Genomic DNA, 21331 nt, shown 5'->3' with positions numbered 1-21331 from the left:
TTAGACACAAGAGCATTAGTGAGGTCGGGCACTGATGTTGGGCGATTACACCTGGCTCGCAGTCGGCATTCCAATTCTTCCCAAAGGTGTTTGTTGGGGTTGCGGTCAGGGCTCTTTGAGGGCCAGACAAGTAATTCCCCACCGATCTCGGCAAATCATTTCTGTATGGACCTCACTTTGTGTATGAGGGCATTGTCATGCTGAAACAGGAAAGGGCCTTCCCCAAACTGTTGCCACAAAGTTGAACGCACAGAATAATCTATAATGTCATTGTATGCTGTAGGGTTAACATTTCCCTTCACTGGAACTAAGAGGTCTAGCCATAACCATGAAAAACAGCCCCAGAACATTATTCCTCCACCAAACTTTACAGTTGGCCCTGTGCATTGGGGAAGGTCTGGCATCCGCCAAACCCAGATTCGTCCGTCGGACTGCCAGATGGTTAAGAGTTATTCATCACTCCAGAGAACGCGTTTCCACTGCTCCAGAACCCAATGATGGCGAGCTTTACACCACTCCAGCCGACACTTGACATTGCACATGCTGATCTTAGGCTTGTGTGCTGCGGCCATGGAAACCGATTTCATGAAGCTGCCAACGAACAGTTCTTGTGCTGATGTCCTTGCCTAACAGAGTTCCTCTGTGGAGGTGGGAGAACTTTCCAGAAGGACAACCATCTCCGCAGCACTCCACCAATCAGGCCTTTATTGTAAAGTGGCCAGACGGAAGCCACTCTTCAGTAAAAGGCACATGACAGCCCGCTTGGAGTTTGCCAAAAGGCACCTAAAGGACTCTCAGACCATGAGAAACAAGATTCTCTGGTCTGATGAAACCAAGATTGAACTCTTTCGCCTGATTGCCAAGCGTCATATCTGGAGGTAACCTGGCACCATACCTAAGAGGAATCATGGTGGTGGCAGGCTCATGCTGGCGGGATGTTTTTCAGCGGCAGGTACTGGAAGACTAGTCAGGAACGAGCCAAAGATGAACGGAGCAAAGTACAGAGAGATCCTTGATGAAAAGTTGCTTTTCCTTCACTCTGCGGTCCAACTCATCCCAAACCATCTCAATTGGGTTGAGGTCGGGTGATTGTGGAGTTCAGGTCATCTGGTCTTTAATCAAATAGTACACCTGTATACCACCCCCACCTTGTCACAACACAACTGATTGGCTCAAAATCATTAAGGAAATACACTTTTAACAAGGCACACCTGTTAATTGAAATGCATTCCAGGTGACTACCTCATGAAGCTGGTTGAGAGAATGCCAAGAGTGTGCAAAGCTGTCATCAAGGCAAAGGGTGGCTACTTTGAAGAATATAAATACAAAATATATTTTGATTTGATTAACAACTTTTTGGTTACTACATGATTCCATATGTGATATTTCATGATTTTGATGTCTTCACTATTATTCTACAATGTAGAAAATAATAATTATGAAGAAAAACCCTTGAATGAGTAGGTGCCCAAACTTTTGACTGGTACTGTATGTTAATGTGTTATTTCAGTTTTTTTTTGTTGTTGTTGTCTGTTTTTGCATTGTCACTACCGGGTATTGTGTGTAGATTGATGAGGGGAGGGGGGAAACAATGTAGAATAAGGCTGTAACGTAACAAAATGTGGAAAAAGTCAAGGGGTCTGAATACTAAGTAAATATTTAACAGTGTTGCGTGCTCTGTCAGAGATAGGCTTAGTAGACAGGTGCGCAGTGACCAGACAGCCCTGTGAAATGATAGGTCAGTCAGAAAGCAGAGTTCAATCATTATACTGTGTAATTGTTCTCCTAATTACAGGCAACCAAACATATCCTCAGAATACAGTCCAGAAATGAGATCACACATCCATTAGGCAATTAGTTAATTAACCTCTTGAAGCTAGGGGGCACTATTTTTATGTTTGGAAAAATAACGTTCCCTAAGTAAACGGCCTATTTCTCAGGACCAGATGCTAGAATATGCATATAATTGACAGATTAGGATAGAAAACACAGTTCTGTTATACTCATTGTCTGTGAGTATAACAGAACTGATATTGCAGGCGAAACCCTGAGAAAAATAAAACCAGGAAGTGGCTTCTATTTTGAAAACTCTATGTTCCATAGCCTCCCTTTGCTCCATTTAAAGGGATATCAACCAGATTCCTTTTCCTATCGCTTCTTCAAGGTGTCAACAGTCTTCAGACATAGTTTCAGGCCTTTATTTTGAAAAATGAGCCAGAAAGATAACATCGCGTCAGATGTTCACATGAGTTTTGCTCGCGCAACAGAGTTTGGACAGCTATTGTTTTTCCCTCTCCTACTGATAAAGACATTTGCGGTTGATATATTATCGATTATATATTTTAAAAACAACGTTAGGATTGATTATAAAAAACTTTTGACATGTTTCTTTGGACATTACGGATATTATTTGGAATTTTCGTCTGCGTTGTCGTGACCGCTCTTGCCTGTGGATTTCTGAACATAACGCGCCACACAAACAGAGTTATTTTGGATATAAAAATAATCTTTATGGAACAAAAGGAAAATTTGTTGTGTAACTGAGAGTCTCGTGAGTGAAAACATCAAAGGTAAACGATTAATTTGATTGCTTTTCTGATTTTCGCTACCAAGCTACTTGATGCTAAGTGTACTTAATTTTTTGTCATGCGATCGATAAACTTACACAAACGCTTGGATTGCTTTCGCTGTAAAGCATAATTTCAAAATCTGACACGACAGGTGGATTAACAAAAGGCTAAGCTGTGTTTTGCAATATTGCACTTGTGATTTCATGAACATAAATATTTTTTGTAATATTATGTGAATGTGGCGCTATGCTATTCAGCGGTTGTTGATGACAATTATCTCGCTAAAGGGATAGGTAGCATCAAAATTAAACCATCTGGTAGCATGCCCATGTACAGTAAATAAAATGACCCTTCACTCCTCAGTCAGCCTGTAGGCAGAGCAGTTACAGGCTGACTGAGCAGTTACAGCCTCCTTAGCCTGTAAGCAAAGCAGTTACAGTATGTGGCTCTGACAGAATGACTCAAAATGAGATGTCAGTTTCCAGCCTCCCGTCTCTCTCTGACATTTCTATTAATACATTTCTCTAGAAGGGATGGGTTTTCTAATAAGTTATGTTTTTTATATCCCTCTCACAAGACAAAGATGGAAATAGAACATAAAGCGGTTTGGCGTTTGAGCACTGATAGTGCTCAAATAATAACTGATAGTGAACCAGGAAGCTTGTTCAAGGCAATGTTCCATCATGCAAAGAACAAACAATTCAAGTTAAATTAAAGAGTCAAATACTGAACAAATACTGACCTAATTTCAGGTTTTACAGAGGAGGAATGCAGTTTATCCCATGAAACATTACAATGACCTCACTATAGCCTGCAGGCTGTTCTGCCTACTGCCAGTGTAGTAGCCAATAGTGTGGGCATCAGTATGGGCCAGAAAGCCTTCCAGACAGAGCAAGCAGCTTTGCAATCTAATTGGCGCTTATCACTACTGTTTGACCTATTTGGATTTTAACAAAAACTAAAAAAATGTTTACCTTAATTTAACCAGGTTAGTCTCTTTGAGATAGAAATCTATTTTTTCAAGAGAGACCTGGATCAGTTCTGGAGCAGAGCCTTACATGGGACTATAAGTCTCTGGACTGGAGTAGCCATAAATGATGGGCATGTCCATACTGCAAGGACCTGACGCCGGAGATGAGAAGCAGGTACGGGGAGTCAAACATTTATTCAGGAACAGACATAGAAAACGACAGGAACAGCGTCAGCACACGTGTAAACAAGGACATATGACAATCCCGAAGCAGGGAACCGAGCTAGAAAACAGACAGATATAGGGAAGGAAATTACACAAGTAATTGAGTCCACGTGTGTCCAATGAGCGCTGATGCGTGTGGTGGGGAAAGGCAGGTGTGCGTACTGAAGGTGGCTTGAGTGAGTAATGTTGGGGAGTCTGGTGCCGTCGAGCGCCACAAGGAGGAAGAGCAGGACGCTTCTTCCATGTTTGATTTGATATCCCAGGAGAAAGCCAGAGAAAGGCATCAAGGAGTTAAAACATCATCTCACAGAACGCTTCATGCGCACAAAATGGTGTGACTGACTACCCACAACATTTCTAAAAGGGGAGTCAAATGGATTACAAACAATGAAAGCCATAATTACAGCTGGGCCTGGAATCCCAATTACACAAGCCGTGTCAGTGACAGCCATCTTGTCAGAAATCAGAGTAAGCAGGAGCCACCATAGGAAAGTCTTTCATTAGTATGGTGAGAACATAATCAGTGGGCATGTTAAGAGAGTTAATGTCCCCAGTGGTGGGAGCACACAGAGGAGAGGGCTGCAGAGAACCTGGACCCACTCCCCCAGCATGGCTGGCACACACAGCTCAGTGCTGCAGCTCTGCTCCCAACGCTGCCTTCACTTTGGCACTTCATACGACCCCTCCCTCCTCCCTTCCCTTCCTCCCTCTTTCCCAAAGCAAATCCCGTTGGCCTGGCGACGGCCCCAGATTATCACAAAAACAAACAAACAAACTGCATGGATAAATCTGTGGCATGTTTTTGTCCTGCTTTTCATTTGGGCAACAAGAGCCCTTCTGTCCTAGAAGAGGGGCAGCGGGCCCAGCATTATGCAACAGGAAGAAATGTGATGCGTCTGCTGATATGTTTTAGATTGACTCAGCACCATATGTGACCCCGCAACAAAGCTCACTTGTCCCCTGCAAAACAAGAAGGAAAGAAACAAACTGGCATTATGAAACAAGAAGCCCTGTTTGAAGTTGAGCAGGCTCCTTGGCTACAAAGCAGGAAGAATCACTTTCCCTGGCAGCTATCTGCAATGCTTTCCTGAAGGGAGGGCTTTTCCAAGGCCCCAGTGGGAGTGCAGGAAAGCATAATGGTGTTTAAGAGTGGGAGGAAATGAGATCATTGTGACAAAATTGTTCTATAAACGAATGCGCTTTACCTAATAAAAAAAAAAGGCAGGCAGGATCAGCGATTGATTCCCTTACGACAGAAGTATCACACTGAGTAATTGCAGTAATTCCCCTGCTCAACTCTCACACTCGCCCACACTGCAGTGAGAAACTCTTCAGAATTAACACTCTCGCATGGGGTTGGCAACCACCAAACACACACGACACAGATGACTTTGCAAACACTAACCCAAACTTCAAAAGAAAGCATTGCCACAAAGCCAAAAGGAAGACACGCCCATGGCACACACTGCTGGCTGCTCTTAGCACAATAGAAAGCCGTCTTAGGCCTTACTGTCCCCTATCTGAGATATCTACTGCAGCCCTTATCCTCCACATACAACACCCTTTCAGCCAGTCACATGTTGTTAAAGGTCCCCAAAGCCCACGTATCCCTGGGTCGCTTGTCTTTTCAGTTTGCTGCAGCTAGCGACTGGAACGAGCTGCAACAAACACTCAATCTGGACAGTTTTATTTATATTCAATCTCTTCATTCAAAGACTCAATCGTGGACACTCTTACTGACGGTTGTGGCTGCTTTGCGTGATGTCTTGTTGTCTCTACCTTCTTGCCCTTTGTGCTGTTTTCTGTGCCCAACAATGCTTGTACCCTGTTTTATGTTGCTACCATGTTGTTGTCATGTTGTGTTACTACCATGTTGTTGTCATGTTGTGTTGCTACCATGCTGCGTTGTCATGTGTTGCTGCCATGCTGCGTTGTCATGTGTTGCTGCCATGCTATGTTGTCATCTTAGGTCTTTCTTTATGTGATGTTGTGTTGTCTCTCTTGTTGTTATGTGTGTTTTGTCCTATATTTTTATTTCATTTATTTGTATTTTGTGGATCTGTGTGAGTCTAGCCAGTGGGAAGGTGGAATACTACCTAGGAAATGGCTGTTCTACAGGTGTCTGCTCTGTCTGGAACATTGGGGCTCCCATGGCTGCTCCTCTTCCCTTGTTTTGACAGTACAGTGCTACTCAGTTAAAAGCCAAGTCTGAATGATTTGAGGCTCTCTGTATTAATGAGCCAGGGACATGCTGTGGTTATGTAACCTGAGAGTCATGTGAGTGCCTTTGAGTACACTGCCTGAGCTGTGTGAAGCCAAGCCAGGGTTCATCAGGTAGAACTACTATGCAAATACAAGCCCACGCACACACAAACGTGGGCGATAAGCAGGGAAATGTAATTGGCCTACAATCAGCAGCACACCCTCCCCCCACCATCCCCTGTTCCTCTCTCAATCTTGCTGTGAGGTTAGAGAAGTGAAGGACTGTGTTGCTATAGCAACCCCTGGCTGACTGGCTGAGAGGAGAGGTGGTGGTGACACCAAAGACAGTACATCATGAAGATAGGCTAAAACTACTTCTCCAATACAAATCCCGATCACACTTGTAGGTGATGCCAATGCGAAGTTGGCTAGCTGAGCTCCTCCTTCGATATAAAGTTATTTTTTATGAAAATGAAAACTTTCACTAGGTTGTAATAATAACATGTTCAACTACTTAAAACATTGGCTCGAATCTAGATTGTACCTTATGGATTAGAGAAAATGAACAACTAAAGTAGAATCGTTTACTTTTCTCATTGACTTCTCAAACCCCAGACCCCAACCTGGTCTGTATGGTCTATTTCGCAAGCGTTTCCGGAAGTCTCTGGTTGTTCTGCCTCTGGGTTTAGAAACTCTGTGGTGACACATTGGGGAGCTACTCAGAGCCTGGACCTCTCCCACCAGATAGATCATTAGTTCAAGCTCTGCCTCCACTTCCTGCTCTCCTCCTCTGGGCCCAGTCTCTTTCCCTCTAAAGCCTCTCTAGCATGTTCTATTCATATTACATTATCCACCTGGCACGGGTTCATTCTCACCTGGATGACCGTGTTACCGCCCTCCAGCAGGGCGATGGCTAATAGGATGCTCTCCTGGAAGATACGATCGCTGGTGGCGTTCATGATGAGGTCAATTACCAGGTCGGATGCTCCCTCTTTATCCAGGCGGCACTGGACCTCATGCAGGGTCAGCTCCCCTTGGGCCGCGGCCGCCCCTGAACTCACCACTGGGGAGGGACAGAGAGAGAGGCAGAAAGAGAGGGATAAGCAGAGAGGGACAAGGAGACAGGAAGAAATAGAGGGACAGGGAGAGAGGGACAGGGAAAGAGGGACGGGAGGAGTGGGACAGGGAGAAAGGTACAGTGAGAGAAGGGCAGTGAGAGCGAGACAGGGAGAGCGGGACAGGGAGAGATGGCCAGGGAGAGAGGGCCAGGGAGAGAAGGGCAGGGAGAGCGAGACAGGGAGAGCGGGAGAGGGAGAGATGGCCAGGGAGAGAGGGCCAGGGAGAGAAGGGCAGGGAGAGCGAGACAGGGAGAGCGGGACAAGGAGAAAGGTACAGTGAGAGAAGGGCAGGGAGAGCGAGACAGGGAGAGCGGGACAGGGAGAAAGGTACAGTGAGAGAAGGGCAGTGAGAGCAAGACAGGGAGAGCGGGAGAGGGAGAGATGGCCAGGGAGAGAGGGCCAGGGAGAGAAGGGCAGGGAGAGAATGGCAGGGAGAGCGAGACAGGGAGAGCGAGACAGGGAGCGCGGGAGAGGGAGAGATGGCCAGGGAGAGAGGGCCAGGGAGAGAAGGGCAGGGAGAGCGAGACAGGGAGAGCGGGACAGGGAGAAAGGTACAGGGAGAGAGCCATCAAGAGCCTGAACAATGAGGAAGGACATACAGTACACAGGAGAACTTTGTCACTCTAAATGAGAGTAAAACTACTATTCCACCACTCAATAGATTTTGAATTTATTTGGATCCCAATTAGCTGACGCCAATGGCTGACAGCTAGTCTTACTGGGGTCCCACACATAAAGAAAAAGACATTACAGACAATACATCAAAAGGATTGTCAAATGGGCAGAATGAATAGATCCATCTGTCTCTTTCCTCTTCATTGATTCACTGCATCATTTGCTTATTATATAATGTAATGAAATTCATTTTGATGGACAACTAAACCAAAGACGGGATGCCACAACTATAGTGATCAACATTCAGTCCCTTGAAAATAGCTGTATTTCCTGGCTAAGACTAGCTAGCCTCATCCAGTCATGATGACTTCTCCAGCCACACGAGGAAGTCGACGTGTGATAATGTTACCCAGAGGGCCACTCTCTGGCTGTGGGAGCAGGTGTGTCCACACTCCACAGGACTTTCTAATCTAGAGCCCATATCTCTGGTCGCCTGGCAACAGCACGTCCTGGCTCAGCCAGAGGAGAGGGCTCGTATGCTGAGGGACAGACCCCGGGTCCAAAGGCTTAATGGAGGACAGGGGCAGGCAGGCATGATTAAAATGGCGCTGCAATGAATAGCAGCTGTTTACGGGCTCCTGACCTATTTTGAGTTTTTTTTTACACTGATCTTAACTTTTTTTTGTACATGATGACTCCACCATCATTTCCTATGACCGAAAACTTCTGGAGATCAGAACAGCGATCATTAATCTTGATTTGGATGACAATTTCTATGTCAACGATTTGGCAGCTCTGGACGTTCTGTACTGGACGACTGTACTCTGGACGACTGTACTCTCTACCGCACAGCAAGCGATACCGATGCACCGAGGCTGGAATCAACAGGACCCTGAACAGCTTCCAACCCCAAGTCAAGACTGCTAAATAGTGAACCAAATAGCTACCCAGACTATCTGCATTGACCGTTTTTGCACTAACTCTTCTGAATCATCACATACGCTGCTGCTACTGTTTATTATCTATCCTGTTGCCCTCAATAACCTCGTACCCCTGCACATAGACTTGGTACAGGTACCCCATGTATATAGCCAAGTTATTGTTACCCATTGTGTATTTATTCCTCGTGTTATAATTTTTTCCTATAATTTTTCTATTTTTCTCTCTGCATTGTTGGGAAGGGCCCGTAAGTAAGTATTTCACTGTTAGTCTATACTTGTTGTTGACAAAGCATGCAACAAATTACATTTGATTTGAGGCGGAGCGTGAACAGGAAGGAACTCATTCCTTTTCTCCAAGCATGGAGAAGAGACCAACCATGACTCATCACCCTGATTTGAAAACTTTAATACTCTGAGGTATTGAGATATTCAGCCAGTCCGTACCACCTTATCCAGAGAGACAGAGATACAGAGACAGACAGGTACCTGCTCGAGGTTTCCCTTCTGTTCCAGGGGGGACAGGACCATTGCTGAACGTCGTCACACTGTCTCTTCTGGCCCCAGGTTTGATGTTCCCATAGTAACGATTCACCAGAATCTGCCTCAGAGCTTCACCCTGGTGGAGAGAGGTGATGTCAGAGGATTGAGCCTAAATCGTCATCATGAGATAAGGACTCCCAACATCAGTGTTATCAGCTTAGAATACCTCAACTCTGATTGGGACTGGCACCCTCATACAGTCAGTCTCAAGATATTAACCCTGCATTTTCAATCAGTGGAAACAGTGTGCTTCTTAGAAAATATAGTTTTCTTGCTTTTGTTTATTACCTTTTCCAGGTAAGAGGCAGAGCATGCTAAAAATCTGACCTCTGATCTCAACTCTGATTGAGCATCGCGCCTCATACAGTGTGTGTCAAAAGCAGTCTTCCAACTCATATACAGTACATATCATTTCCCTAATATTCCTCCTGAAACCCATTGACAACCACATCCAGTGGCCAGTTTGTTAGTGAGGGGGGGTGGGTAACCCTGTGAGTAGGTGGGCATGCTGTGGAAGCAGAGTGGCTGCAGGCCAGGTCAGGTGCATCAGTGCATCAGGACAGCCAGCTGTGGTGGGCCAGAGAGAGCAGGTTGGCGGACTCCGGAACGGAGAGGATCAGACCGTACTGGACTGTACCTACCCTTCTCTGGTCCTCCAGTTGCTTCTGGGGCTGGTTGGGATCAAGCTCCTAAGGGTGAGGTGAGTTAGCAGAAAGTAAATCAAAGAAAAGTCAAAAAAAGGAAAATTAGGGGAAAACAAAAACAAAACAAGAGAGGGGTGTTAATACTGTGCACATTAGTCACCTTCCTTACATGCAGGGAACTGAGCCAAAGGATTTCATGCAGTTAACATAGGGAGGTGGGTGGTGTGTTGGGGTGGATGTGGGGTAGGAACATATTCATGCAAGGCTTCGTGAAAATAGTCTTAAGCACCGGTTAGAGAAGAAAATTGAATAACAAGGTGGCTTGCTGTTAGAAATAAAATAACATTTATTTACAACCATCCCATTAACTTCACATCTCATAATCAATTTAAACTGTTTTCCGTTCACAACGCTAAAACAAGGCGGAAACTTTGCTGTTCAAACCTTTGATATTGGGTTATTTCAACCAACAAACTAGATGGCTCAGAGTGACTCCATTGTTACTTTGCAGTTGCAGCACAAATGAAACCATGTTAAATACACAAGGGAGCAACAGGCTGCAAGGGGCAGAAACGCAACTCAAACCATGAGAAAAAACCCATCCCTTTCCAGATGACATAACGGAGTCATAACGGAGTCAGTGCAGTGGTACTGACACAGTGTAAACCCATGTTCCCATCTGCCATGGAAAAACACCCAGCACGCTGCTCCAAAATCCGGCAGAAAGAAGGTAAGGAAACTGTTCTTCACTCAAAAACCTACAGAGGGATGGAGGGATGAATGGAGGGAGGGAAACGGGACATACAGTGAGGGAAAAAAGTATTTGATCCCCTGCTGACTTTGTACGTTTGTCCACTGACAAAGATATGATCAGTCTATCATTTTAATGGTAGGTTTATTTGAACAGTGAGAGACAGAATAACAACAACAAAATCCAGAAAAACGCATGTCAAAAATGTTATAAATTGATTTGCATTTTAATGAGGGAAATAAGTATTTGACCCCCTCTCAATCTGAAAGATTTCTGTCTCCCAGGTGTCTTTTATACAGGTAACGAGCTGAGATTAGGAGCACACTCTTAAAGAGAGTGCTCCTAATCTCAGTTTGTTACCTGTATAAAAGACACCTGTCCACAGAAGCAATCCATCAATCAGATTCCAAACTCTCCACCATGGCCAAGTCCAAAGAGCTCTCCAAGGATGTCAGGGACAAGATTGTAGACCTACACAAGGCTGAAATGGGCTAAAAGACCATCGCCAAGCAGCTTGGTGAGAAGGTGACAACAGTTGGTGCGATTATTCTCAAATGGAAGAAACACAAAATAACTGTCAATCTCCCTCAGCCTGGGGCTCCATGCAATATCTCACTTCGTGGGGTTGCAATGATCATGAGAACGGTGAGGAATCAGCCCAGAACCACACGGGAGGATCTTGTCAATGATCTCAAGGCAGCTGGGACCATAGTCACCAAGAAAACAATTGGTAACACACTACGCCGTGAAGGACTGAAATGCTGCAGCGCCCGCAAGGTCCCCCTGCTCAAGAAAGCACATATACATGCCCGTCTGAAGTTTGCCAATGAACATATGAATGATTCAGAGTGCTACTGGGTGAAAGTGTTGTGGTCAGATGAGACCAAAATGGAGCTCTTTAGCATCAACTCAACTCGCCGTGTTTGGTGGAGGAGGAATGCTGCCTATGACCCCAAGAACACCATCCCCACCATCAAACATGGAGGTGGAAACATTATGCTTTGGGGGTGTTTTTCTGCTAAGGGGACAGGACAACTTCACTGCATCAAAGGGATGATGGACGGGGCCATGTACCGTCAAATCTTGGGTGAGAACCTCCTTCCCTCAGCCAGGGCATTGAAAATGGGTCGTGGATGGATATTCCAGCATGACAATGACCCCAAATACACGGCCAAGGCAACAAAGGAGTGGCTCAAGAAGAAGCACATTAAGGTCCTGGAGTGGCCTAGCCAGTCTCCAGACCTTAATCACATAGAAAATCTGTGGAGGGTGCTGAAGGTTCGTCAGCCTCGAAACCTTAATAACTTGGAGAAGATCTGCAAAGAGGAGTGGGACAAAATCCCTCCTGAGATGTGTGCAAACCTGGTGGCCAACTACAAGAAACATCTGTACTAAGTCCTGTTTTGCAGAGGGGTCAAATACTTATTTCCCTCATTAAAATGCAAATAAATTTATAACATTTTTGACATGCGTTTTTCTGGATTTTTTTGTTGTTATTCTGTCTCTCACTGTTCAAATAAACCTACCATTAAAATGATAGACTGATCATTTCTTTGTCAGTAGGCAAACGTACAAAATCAGCAGGGATCAAATACTTTTTTCCCTCACTGTACATGGGTCGGTTCAGAGCATAATTAAAAATCCACAAGGGGAAACATTTGCATCTGTGTGTTTTGGTGAGTGGGCACTGAAAAGGGAAAGGATTTGACTGTTTCCATCTTGATGAGTGGGGAGGATGGATGACTCAGATTATCTATATTCTACAATCACCCATATTAGAGTGCTAAGGCCCAGGCTGTGCTGAGGCCCAGGCAATATGGGTGTTGAACTCACATCTGCAGCAGGGACTTCAGGTTCAGCCAGCAGAGGGGCCAGCTGAATAGATAGACAGATAAGACAAATGGTCTGGGTTAGTCAAGGTCTGGGTTAGACCACAGTCCGTGGGCAAATTAACCTCAGGCAGCTCTCAGGTCACTTGCCTCACAGTGCAAACAGATCAATGCAAGGCCATGCCCGCTTCACCAAGGACCTCCTTGTATGTCTGGCTGGTTACAGTTGATCAGTTGGCCCATCATGTGCCCGACAGCATTAAAAGCGCATGACTCAAAGCCAGCCACGACGAAGGGCACAACAAACACGCCCTTATCTGACGTTTCTATGCTAAGTCTCTACTGTTATTAGAGCACGTGTCTGTGTTATATAATTAAACATCACTATTATACTCTCCCTGTGTTCATATGCCTGCATGGGGTTGCCCCTGCTTTCTCCCAGTTGCTTGCATAGCAAAATGAACACCTTGACGTAGGACAATGAATGGACTGTTTAGTTAATGCGAGCAGATTAGAAATTGCAGGTCCTAAAAGGAAGGCCAAGGGCTTTAAGGGACAAACCAGACTTGCAGATATGGCTTTTAGTGGAATGATGGCGCTACAAGTAGGCCTATTAGTGAAACAGTGCATAATAATACAGGCAAATGGAAACAAAACATGTACGAATACATTTAAAAACCTAACACATTAGCTAATGCTGACTTGTTGATGTTGTTCATACTCAATGTTTGACAAAGTACCCCAAGAGAAAAGAGAGACATTTGATTTTCTGTGGGCTGACTGCTGAAATGAAACGCTTGCTTGAACACCAATGTTAAAAAGGACTTTTAGGAAGAGAGAGACAGACTGACGGATGTGATACATTTAAATGGTGCAAAGTGAAAAGGCAGAGACAGATACACAGACAGACCACAGTGCCTCAGTAACGCAGTCATGCTGACTCTGAGTAATTGTGAGACTAGACAAGAATCTCCCCTTATCAGGCCCCTGTTTACGTAAAACATCCATTTGCACAGGAAAAAGGATGATGCATGCAAACAAGGCTCAAAAGGTTTTAACCCTGATTCACTTGTCGAATTCAATTAAAGCACAACATCATAAAGCTACTTTTCAATGGGTTTCCGATCCGTCAACATTTTCAGTGGTGGAGCATGACAATCATTATGGGCCTTATCTGCCCTGATTTGTCTTCCGTGAGTCCCAGCGATCTGAACGCTGGGGGTCGCCCATGCTTTTCCCATGGAACTGCTGGCATCAGCCCTGGACACAGCTAGACCCATGACCGCCAACATTGGTCCCACTTGTACGTTTTCTCAGACTGTATGACGTAAACTATATTGTGGTATAGTGGGCTGAATCACTGCTCCACTGCGATACAGGGCCAAACATAAGGTCATCTTAATGGAAGTTACAATCACATTTCAGCAGTGGAAAGATGAGACGACTCCCCCATGGAGTTTCCACTTGTCTCTGCACTTGTTTTCAGGGTGTGTCACATGGATCTGTAGTCAGAATCATACCACCCCTTCCTTCTCCTTATTATATAATCTGCCGGGCCTCTCTCCTAGTGACAGTGACTGTCATAGGCACCCCAGCACCCCCCCCCCCCCCCCCCACCCTCCTATCCCCTAGCATGGAAGATTACAGGTCAAAGAATAAATAGGCAGGGGGAGGGAGGGAGACATACAGGCAACAAGAAAGAGAGACAAACAGGAAGACAATCATAGGATATAAAGGGGGATAAGGGTGGAGGACAGAGAGATTATTTATTTTGTTCTTGTCTGACACCATTACATCAGTGGCGGGCCTGAAACAGTTAACACTCCCTTGCCCGCCCCAGCGCCGCCCAACACGAGGCGCTGCCAGTCTCTCAGTAAACAGCTCCGCCACACTTTTATTGCCAATTACTTCTGAAGGTCACATCAGTGGAGAGTGAATTTCAGGGGGGGGGGGGGGGGATATGCTAGCTCTTACATAACCGCTGCCTGAGAGCTGGCGGGAGCCCAAGTATCGTGCAGGACGAAGGCAGGCTGCAGGGAACCTGGGACAGAGCTTTATGGCCAGCAAAAGTGCCTATAGTTTTCCCTGTTGGAGAGGATCAGAGAAACAACCAAGGTTCCCTCAAATCACCTCACACACATTGCAGCAGCTCTGAGTATAGCTGAGGACAAGCAGGGAAACGCTGAGGCAGAGGACACCAGCACTGTGGGATGTAGAACGGCCATGAGAGGAGCGAACAGGGAGAGACTAAGAGGGAGGAAAAAGATTGGTAGAGAGATATAAATAGAGAGAGAGGGAGACAGAGAGTTTGCCAGGGATAATGAGACGATAGAGATCCACTGGCACGGGGACACACAGCGATGCGAGGGAGCAAGAGAGACACATGCGGAGACAAACAGACCGTCGTGCCCTCTCCTGCATAGAAATCATCTCTATTGCGTAACCCCCCCCCCCCAGGTCAGCACACAACATATCGCCAACCTAAAGCCATATTATCTCTGCTTTCTGCTGACCCCATTACATTATCCCACCCACCCTCGACACAAACACGCACACCGACTCAGGGTACTACAGTACCCTGTGCTTCTCAGATTAATAAGGAGAGTACTGTACTGCATGGCAGTGCTCTCCTGTAGCAGTGGGAAGCCACAGAGGCGCTGGCATACCGAGCAGCGCAGCAAGCTTAACACAGGGCTTACGGAACAGCTAACTGACAGACAGCTCAGTGCTGCTGCTGCTGTTTCTGCTGCAGAGGGGAAGTGTGGGCTTTGGATCAGCCTGGGGTATGGGACACTGCATCCCACAGTAGGACCCTCCTAAGTCCATGCACGTGCTGGATGTGTGGGTGGGGTGTGTGTGTGTGTGTGTGTGTGTGTGTGTGTGTGTGTGTGTGTGTGTGTGTGTGTGTGTGTGTGTGTGTGTGTGTGTGTGTGTGTGTGTGTGTGTGTGTATGTGTGTGTGTGTGTGTGTGTGTGTGTGTGTGTGTGTGTGTGTGTGTGTGTGTGTGTGTGTCTCCTGGCAGACATGCAGCTTAGAGTGTAGGCTCTCCAACAGCCACTCAGTCTGATATCTATGTTTACCTTTCCTTCTTATCTCTCCCTCTCTTGTTTTCTTTCCTTTTTTCAGAAATGAAGATTCACACCCTAAAGTAACTCATTCCAATCTTGTGCTCATTTACAGTACAATAAATTAAGTGCTTGAAGTTGTGAGTAGAAAATGTTGTTGTGACCAAAAAGTTAAACTACAGTAATACTGCAACTTATACTAAATGATATCTTCCAAAGGTAAAAAACAAACAAACAATACAATCTATGGTTGAAAGCTGTGCTCTTATATGCCATACCCTCTCAATGTATGCTTTGGAATGGGGTGTACTGTAGTCTGGTGCTTTGCCATTGACAAGGGTAATATTAACTGTTGCGTAACATCCAGGAACTATAAACACTTCTAAGTAAGAAGTTAGACCCTCCCATATGGCACTGGTCCCAGCCTCTCTGAAAGTCCCTAAACAGACAGATACAGTACCAGATGAAAGGTTAAAAAAATGAAAAAAGGATATCTCCACTGTCTTTAAGGCAGACACAGACACAGAAACACAGACCTGAATGTGCATATACAGTAGCAAGCACACCTGCACACACCAACCCCCTTACCCTCTATGGATGTTGGTATGCTCTGGTTTCCGCCACTGCATTTAAGGGATAGCTTCACGTGTATAAATACTCACACACCTGCTGTGGTAATGGTGGTGAGGAATTTAGGGGGAACCACCCTGTCCCTCTGACCACCATCCAAAGAGAGTCTGGGTATGATCAACCCCCCCCCCCCCCCTCAGGGTCTGCCATTATGGTCTGTGTGCACTGTTTCCAAAAATACCAGATTCCTAACATGCAATTCCAGTCTGAAAAAAAATGTATAGAGACCTGTGGATCTATGTACACAACGACCATAATTCAACTTCAAGCAGACGACTACAATCAGACCTGCGTTCAAATATATGGACTTCTGTATCTGGGCCGTTCCACCAATTGGATGCCTTTTGAGTAGTGTAACTTGGTAAAAAAAAAAAAAAATATATATATATATATATATATATATATATATATATGTGATTTCACCTCATTTTTACATATCCTAATGTGTATATGTTAACCTTAATATAAAAAAAGTGTTTTCCATCTCAAGAGGTTAAATAAAAATACTACTATAATAAGTGCCAAATAAAGTAACAGGGTTGACCGTAACTGGGTTGACAGTAACAGGGTTGATAATTTCATCATAAATCATCCATAAATCCCCTTGTGTCAGGGTGAATGGAAGCGTGTTGCGTACAACAGGGAAAGGCAGTTGAACGCAAACTGTACAGAAAAAAATTATTGTTAAAACATTTGTAGCTTGTCTACTGGTTGATGTGTTCTGCTCGACCCCACTCACTTTTCCACCTCAAAACACCAGAAAATTGCCCAAAATAGTAGAACCAGCTGCTCACCTGCTTCTACACTATGATGTGATTGTTAGATGTTGTGTTTCTTTTGTAAAAATTTTTAAAAAAGTACAAAAAAAGAAGAGTTTTCATCATATTAAAAGGAGAGTTCAGTTCATGTGACAGGGTTGACCTTAAAATGAGATGAAATGAATAACTAATCACATGAAATAAATAATCATCTTCAACACCTGAAGCTAAAGCAAGTTAAGTTCAAGCAACAAAATAACTAGGGCTTTACAATGATGGTGAAAACTTGGAGACATTTTGGGGTTAAGTGGGTTAAAGTCCTAGAAGTCACAGAGGGTGTGCAGAGGGACATGAATTTTGGCACTTTAGAAAATCTTTATTCATATTAACTATCAGATTTATTGAAATCTCCATGTGGTCTATATTAAAAGGGCACGTCATTTAATATAAAAGGCTTTTAAATTGTAATATTGGTGCGCAATTTCTACTTGAAATATTGAAGGCACTTTTTTCTTGGAACAAACCATCTGGCATTTAAAATACTTTTTGGGTGTATTTGAGTATTTTCAAACACACAGCCCAAAACAAACACTTTTATTGGAGTATTTGAATGGCTAAATGTAAAAACCAAATAGTCTGCCAAATTGTATTTGACAGTATTTTCGAATACTTGTTTGAAATACTATTTTCCGATACCTGGGTTAAATGCGTGGGAGTGAATTTGAGTCGGAGTATTTTGAACCCAGGTCTGACTACAATACAGACACATTGGAGTATAGCAAGTTGGCAACACCAAAAAGTGCTTAGCATGCTAGTGGCACGGTAACACACACGGAAACAAGCAGCTACTCTGAAGTCAGCAGCACATAACAAGACAGAAAAACCACCAGCACAGGCACATCTATCTACACCACACGACTAGTACGAGACAGAAACCTAACGAAAGAAGGAAAATGATCAACCTCAGCCACATCCATCTCATCATCAAAGGCAATGTGCTGGAAGAGAAGAGTATACAGGCAGAGTTAGTAGAGCTGGGTTAGGAGGAGGGGTGGCAGCTGAAAACAGACAAACAGTAGGTAAGAAACCCCACACCATGTCAGTCAGTCAGTCAGTTAGTAAAAACACACAGGTTACTGCATTTCAAAGCAATGGATTGCCCTCGCTCAACAGAACAGAAAGCAGAGTGAACCAAGGTCATTAATCAGAGATTAGTACAGAGAGTCATTTACAGCCCATACAGTAAATGCTGTATTAGTGTTAATGGTGTATTAGAGTTAAAGTTCAATTACAGCATGCTGGTGCTGTTAAAGTATACTGGAACTGTCCCCAACCACCAAACATAGAAGTCATTTTCAGATGGACACTAATCCATTGTGGTTTATGTGTGAGTCTGACTGTGCCAATAGGAAAAGCACTGAGGATACCATATATACACACCCTTGGCATCTTATTCCTGCAGAAAGGCAGCTGCTACTGTAGGTTTTAAACCAAACCAAAAGACTCATCCCAACCAACACAGACATAATGTACTACCAGTATCATCTGGGGGGAAGGCAGAGGGCAGCAGAGGAAAACTTAACCTCCAGCTTTGCTGTTAACCTCTGACCTTTGCACTGACCTCTGTAAAGAGCTACAGAATACCAGGCCTCTTAGAAAGCACTCAGTTTCCGCTCATGATAAAACCCAGTGTAGAGAGAACAAGGAAAGTATTGTGAGATGGTGGTGAAGACGGCCATTTACCTTCTCCCCATATCCACGGTCTTTGGTCATCATCTCCCTCAGAGTCTGCAGCACCTTGATACACAGCCGCTCCTCGTTCTCCTCCAGTAGCTGCTTGGTGTGTTTGATCAGCCTGGGCAGAAGACAGGGACAGGGACAGGGACAGAGACAGGGACAGGAGGAGAGGTGTATCACACATACTGCACTGTACAGAACTGCACTCCCCTCCCCCAAAAAAACACTTCAGTGATAACAAACCCTGATTTCAGAGAGTCACCCCTATAGTATTTACTGTTAAGCTTGAGTAATTAAGAGATAATATTATGTTTGCTTGACATATCGTAATTGATTGGCTTAATTCATTATTGGTCATAAATGCTAGGGGTAAAGATTGACCTCACGTGGGTCTTAGAGGTGCTGTCAATCAGATCAGGTGCTGTGTGACTTGTATTCATTGATAGGAGTGTTTCAGTCCAAATGATCAATCATGTGTATGAACACTTCAATGAAAATCATTAGACCCAATTTCTTCCCGGCATACAAGCTTTCCTAAAGGTCCCATTGTATTCTACTGTACATATTACGGTTAGTACTGTACTGCATTACCTTTGAAATGTAAGTCATTGTTCTGAATCAGTGTGAACATGTGGTATCTCACGTGCTACTCCACACATTAATCCCCCCTGCCTGCAGCCCTTTACAGTAGGCTAACCCCTGAGCCGGCACCTGTTCAAAAAGCCCAGACGCCCGCCCTCATGCCCAGTAATCCAATCTCAGCCCTTATCAAACACAAGAGACACAGGAATGGCCTGGCCTGTGTAAGGCAGGGAGGGAGGGAGCCCTGTGTGAGGGAGACAGAGCTCCAGTAGGTTCAGGGCAGGACACGTGAAAACAAAGCCCTGGGTCACTACAGTAGCATGTTTGGAGCAGCACGCCCTGATCAATGACGGATTCAGTTACTGTACACTTGTACATGATAAGTGTCCCAACTCTAGTTACAGTACAGCAGGTACAGTATGAAAGAGCACAACGCATTCCTCAACACTGAGACAGACTTCCCAGTTAAACCACAGCTAGATCAATTTCTAGTGGCTTAGTTGGTTTACAACTGCTGTGGAAAACAATGTCGCAATTTCTAAGAAGATTGCAGACTGTGGTTTATCACTGGACATGGCAAGAGGCATGTCCATTGTTAGTCAGCATGTCAAGGAGGTGGGTGGCTTGCAGTGGTTAGTGGGTACATGAGTCTTACTTGGAAATGAAGCCACCGCTTTCACACTTCCTGCGGGCATCTGTGTTCTCAGGAAAGAGTAGCTCTGGGCGATGCAACACATCCACCAGGACAGATAGCTCAGCCTGGACCAAAGGACGCAGACGGTCCTCTAGAGCCGACACTATGTCCTTAAACACAGAGCAATGTAGAAGACAGGCATGGTTAGAGAGGTAACAGAACAGAAATAGGACACAGACAGGGCACAGGCACACTCAGGGCATTGGCACACTGAGTGTTACACCAGTGGTAGGTCTAGATGAGGCCCAACCGAACTGTATGAGATTGGGGCCTGGATTCCAGCCCCTACATTTGAAGTCGTGACCAAACAAGATACAGGGAAGCTGACAAAACTGAAAAACACCATGGTGAACTTTGTGACCTTATTGTCTCAGACTGCACACTGGAAAAAATTTATAAAAGCAGAAGTACACCACGGTTTACCAAAAACCTCGAAAACAGACAAGCCCAATCCAACTCCCCTCACCCCGCTCTATATCCCCATGAGTCAGAGTCATGATAAACTCCATGGAAATAAGAAAACTGTTACAGTTGCGTCACACTGTGTGTTGATGTAGACATTGTCTTGCGTAGGTGGGAGGGAAGGCGGGAGGGGTTCTGGTAGAGTTACTGTATACAGTGTGACGGGTACAAAGAAATTGCAACACACACACTAGATTAGCTTTCTGGGGGATTACAGGTCATTCCTTACTAACGCAGTTTCATTAATTCTGTTTCTGGGAACTGGTCAATTCATCACAGCCATTTTCAATTATTGCCATAGTTTTACAAGACGATTTAAGTCAAAACTGAAACTAGGCCACATTCAACGTTGTCTTGGTAAGCAACTCTAGTGAATATTTGGCTTTGTGTTTTAGGTTATTGTCCTGGTGAAAGGGGAATTTCAAATAAAATCACATTTTATTTGTCACATGGCAGAATACAACAGGTATTCCTTACTGTGAAATGCTTACTTACAAGCCTTTAACCAACAATGCAGTTCAAGAAATAGAGTTAAGAAAATATTTACTAAATAAACTAAAGTAACACAATAAAAAGTAGCACAAAATGACACACCAATAACGAGGCTATATACAGGGGGTACCGGTAGCGAGTCAATGTGTGGGGGTACAGATTAGTTGAGGTAGTTTGTACATGTAGGTAGGGGTAAAGTGACTATGCATAGATAATAAACAACGAGTATCAGTAGCGTAAAAATAAAGGAGGGGGGGTCAATGTAAATAGCCATGGGTGGCATTTGATTAATTGTTCAGCAATATTATAGCTTATTAGAAGCTGTTAAGGAGCCTTTTGGACCTAGACTTGGCGCTCTGGTACCGCTTGCCGTGCTATGACCTATGAGTCTATGACCTGGGTGACTGGAGTCTTTGACAATTTTTCGTACCTTCCTGACACCGCCTAATATCTAGGTCCTTGATGGCAGGAAGCTTGGCCCCAGTGATGTACTGGGCCGTACGCAC

At 44.7% G+C, this 21331-nt stretch overlaps 1 protein-coding gene across 13 annotated transcripts in view; it reads right to left on the bottom strand.

Annotated features, from left to right (window-relative positions):
* itpr1b (inositol 1,4,5-trisphosphate receptor, type 1b) overlaps window positions 1-21331 on the bottom strand; it is a 139569-nt gene that overhangs the window by 53765 nt on the left and 64473 nt on the right. For 7 of the 13 annotated variants that reach the window (XM_090240978.1, XM_090240980.1, XM_036983368.2 and 4 more), the window contains 7 exons: window positions 19833-19981; window positions 18602-18713; window positions 17821-17856; window positions 12410-12451; window positions 9823-9870; window positions 9128-9257; window positions 6843-7030 (listed from right to left, as the gene is read on the bottom strand). In XM_090240978.1, coding sequence (XP_090097104.1) covers window positions 6843-7030; window positions 9128-9257; window positions 9823-9870; window positions 12410-12451; window positions 17821-17856; window positions 18602-18713; window positions 19833-19981 — 705 coding nt within the window. The remainder of the gene's footprint in view (window positions 1-6842; window positions 7031-9127; window positions 9258-9822; window positions 9871-12409; window positions 12452-17820; window positions 17857-18601; window positions 18714-19832; window positions 19982-21331) is intronic. The other 6 variants (XM_090240983.1, XM_090240986.1, XM_090240984.1 and 3 more) reach the window with 1 other exon arrangement.

This window comes from Oncorhynchus mykiss, chromosome 7 (assembly GCF_057628025.1).
Source record: "Oncorhynchus mykiss isolate SJ-2025 chromosome 7, ASM5762802v1, whole genome shotgun sequence".
NCBI classification, from domain to species: domain Eukaryota; kingdom Metazoa; phylum Chordata; class Actinopteri; order Salmoniformes; family Salmonidae; genus Oncorhynchus; species Oncorhynchus mykiss.
This window is presented reverse-complemented; position numbering and strand designations above follow the sequence as displayed.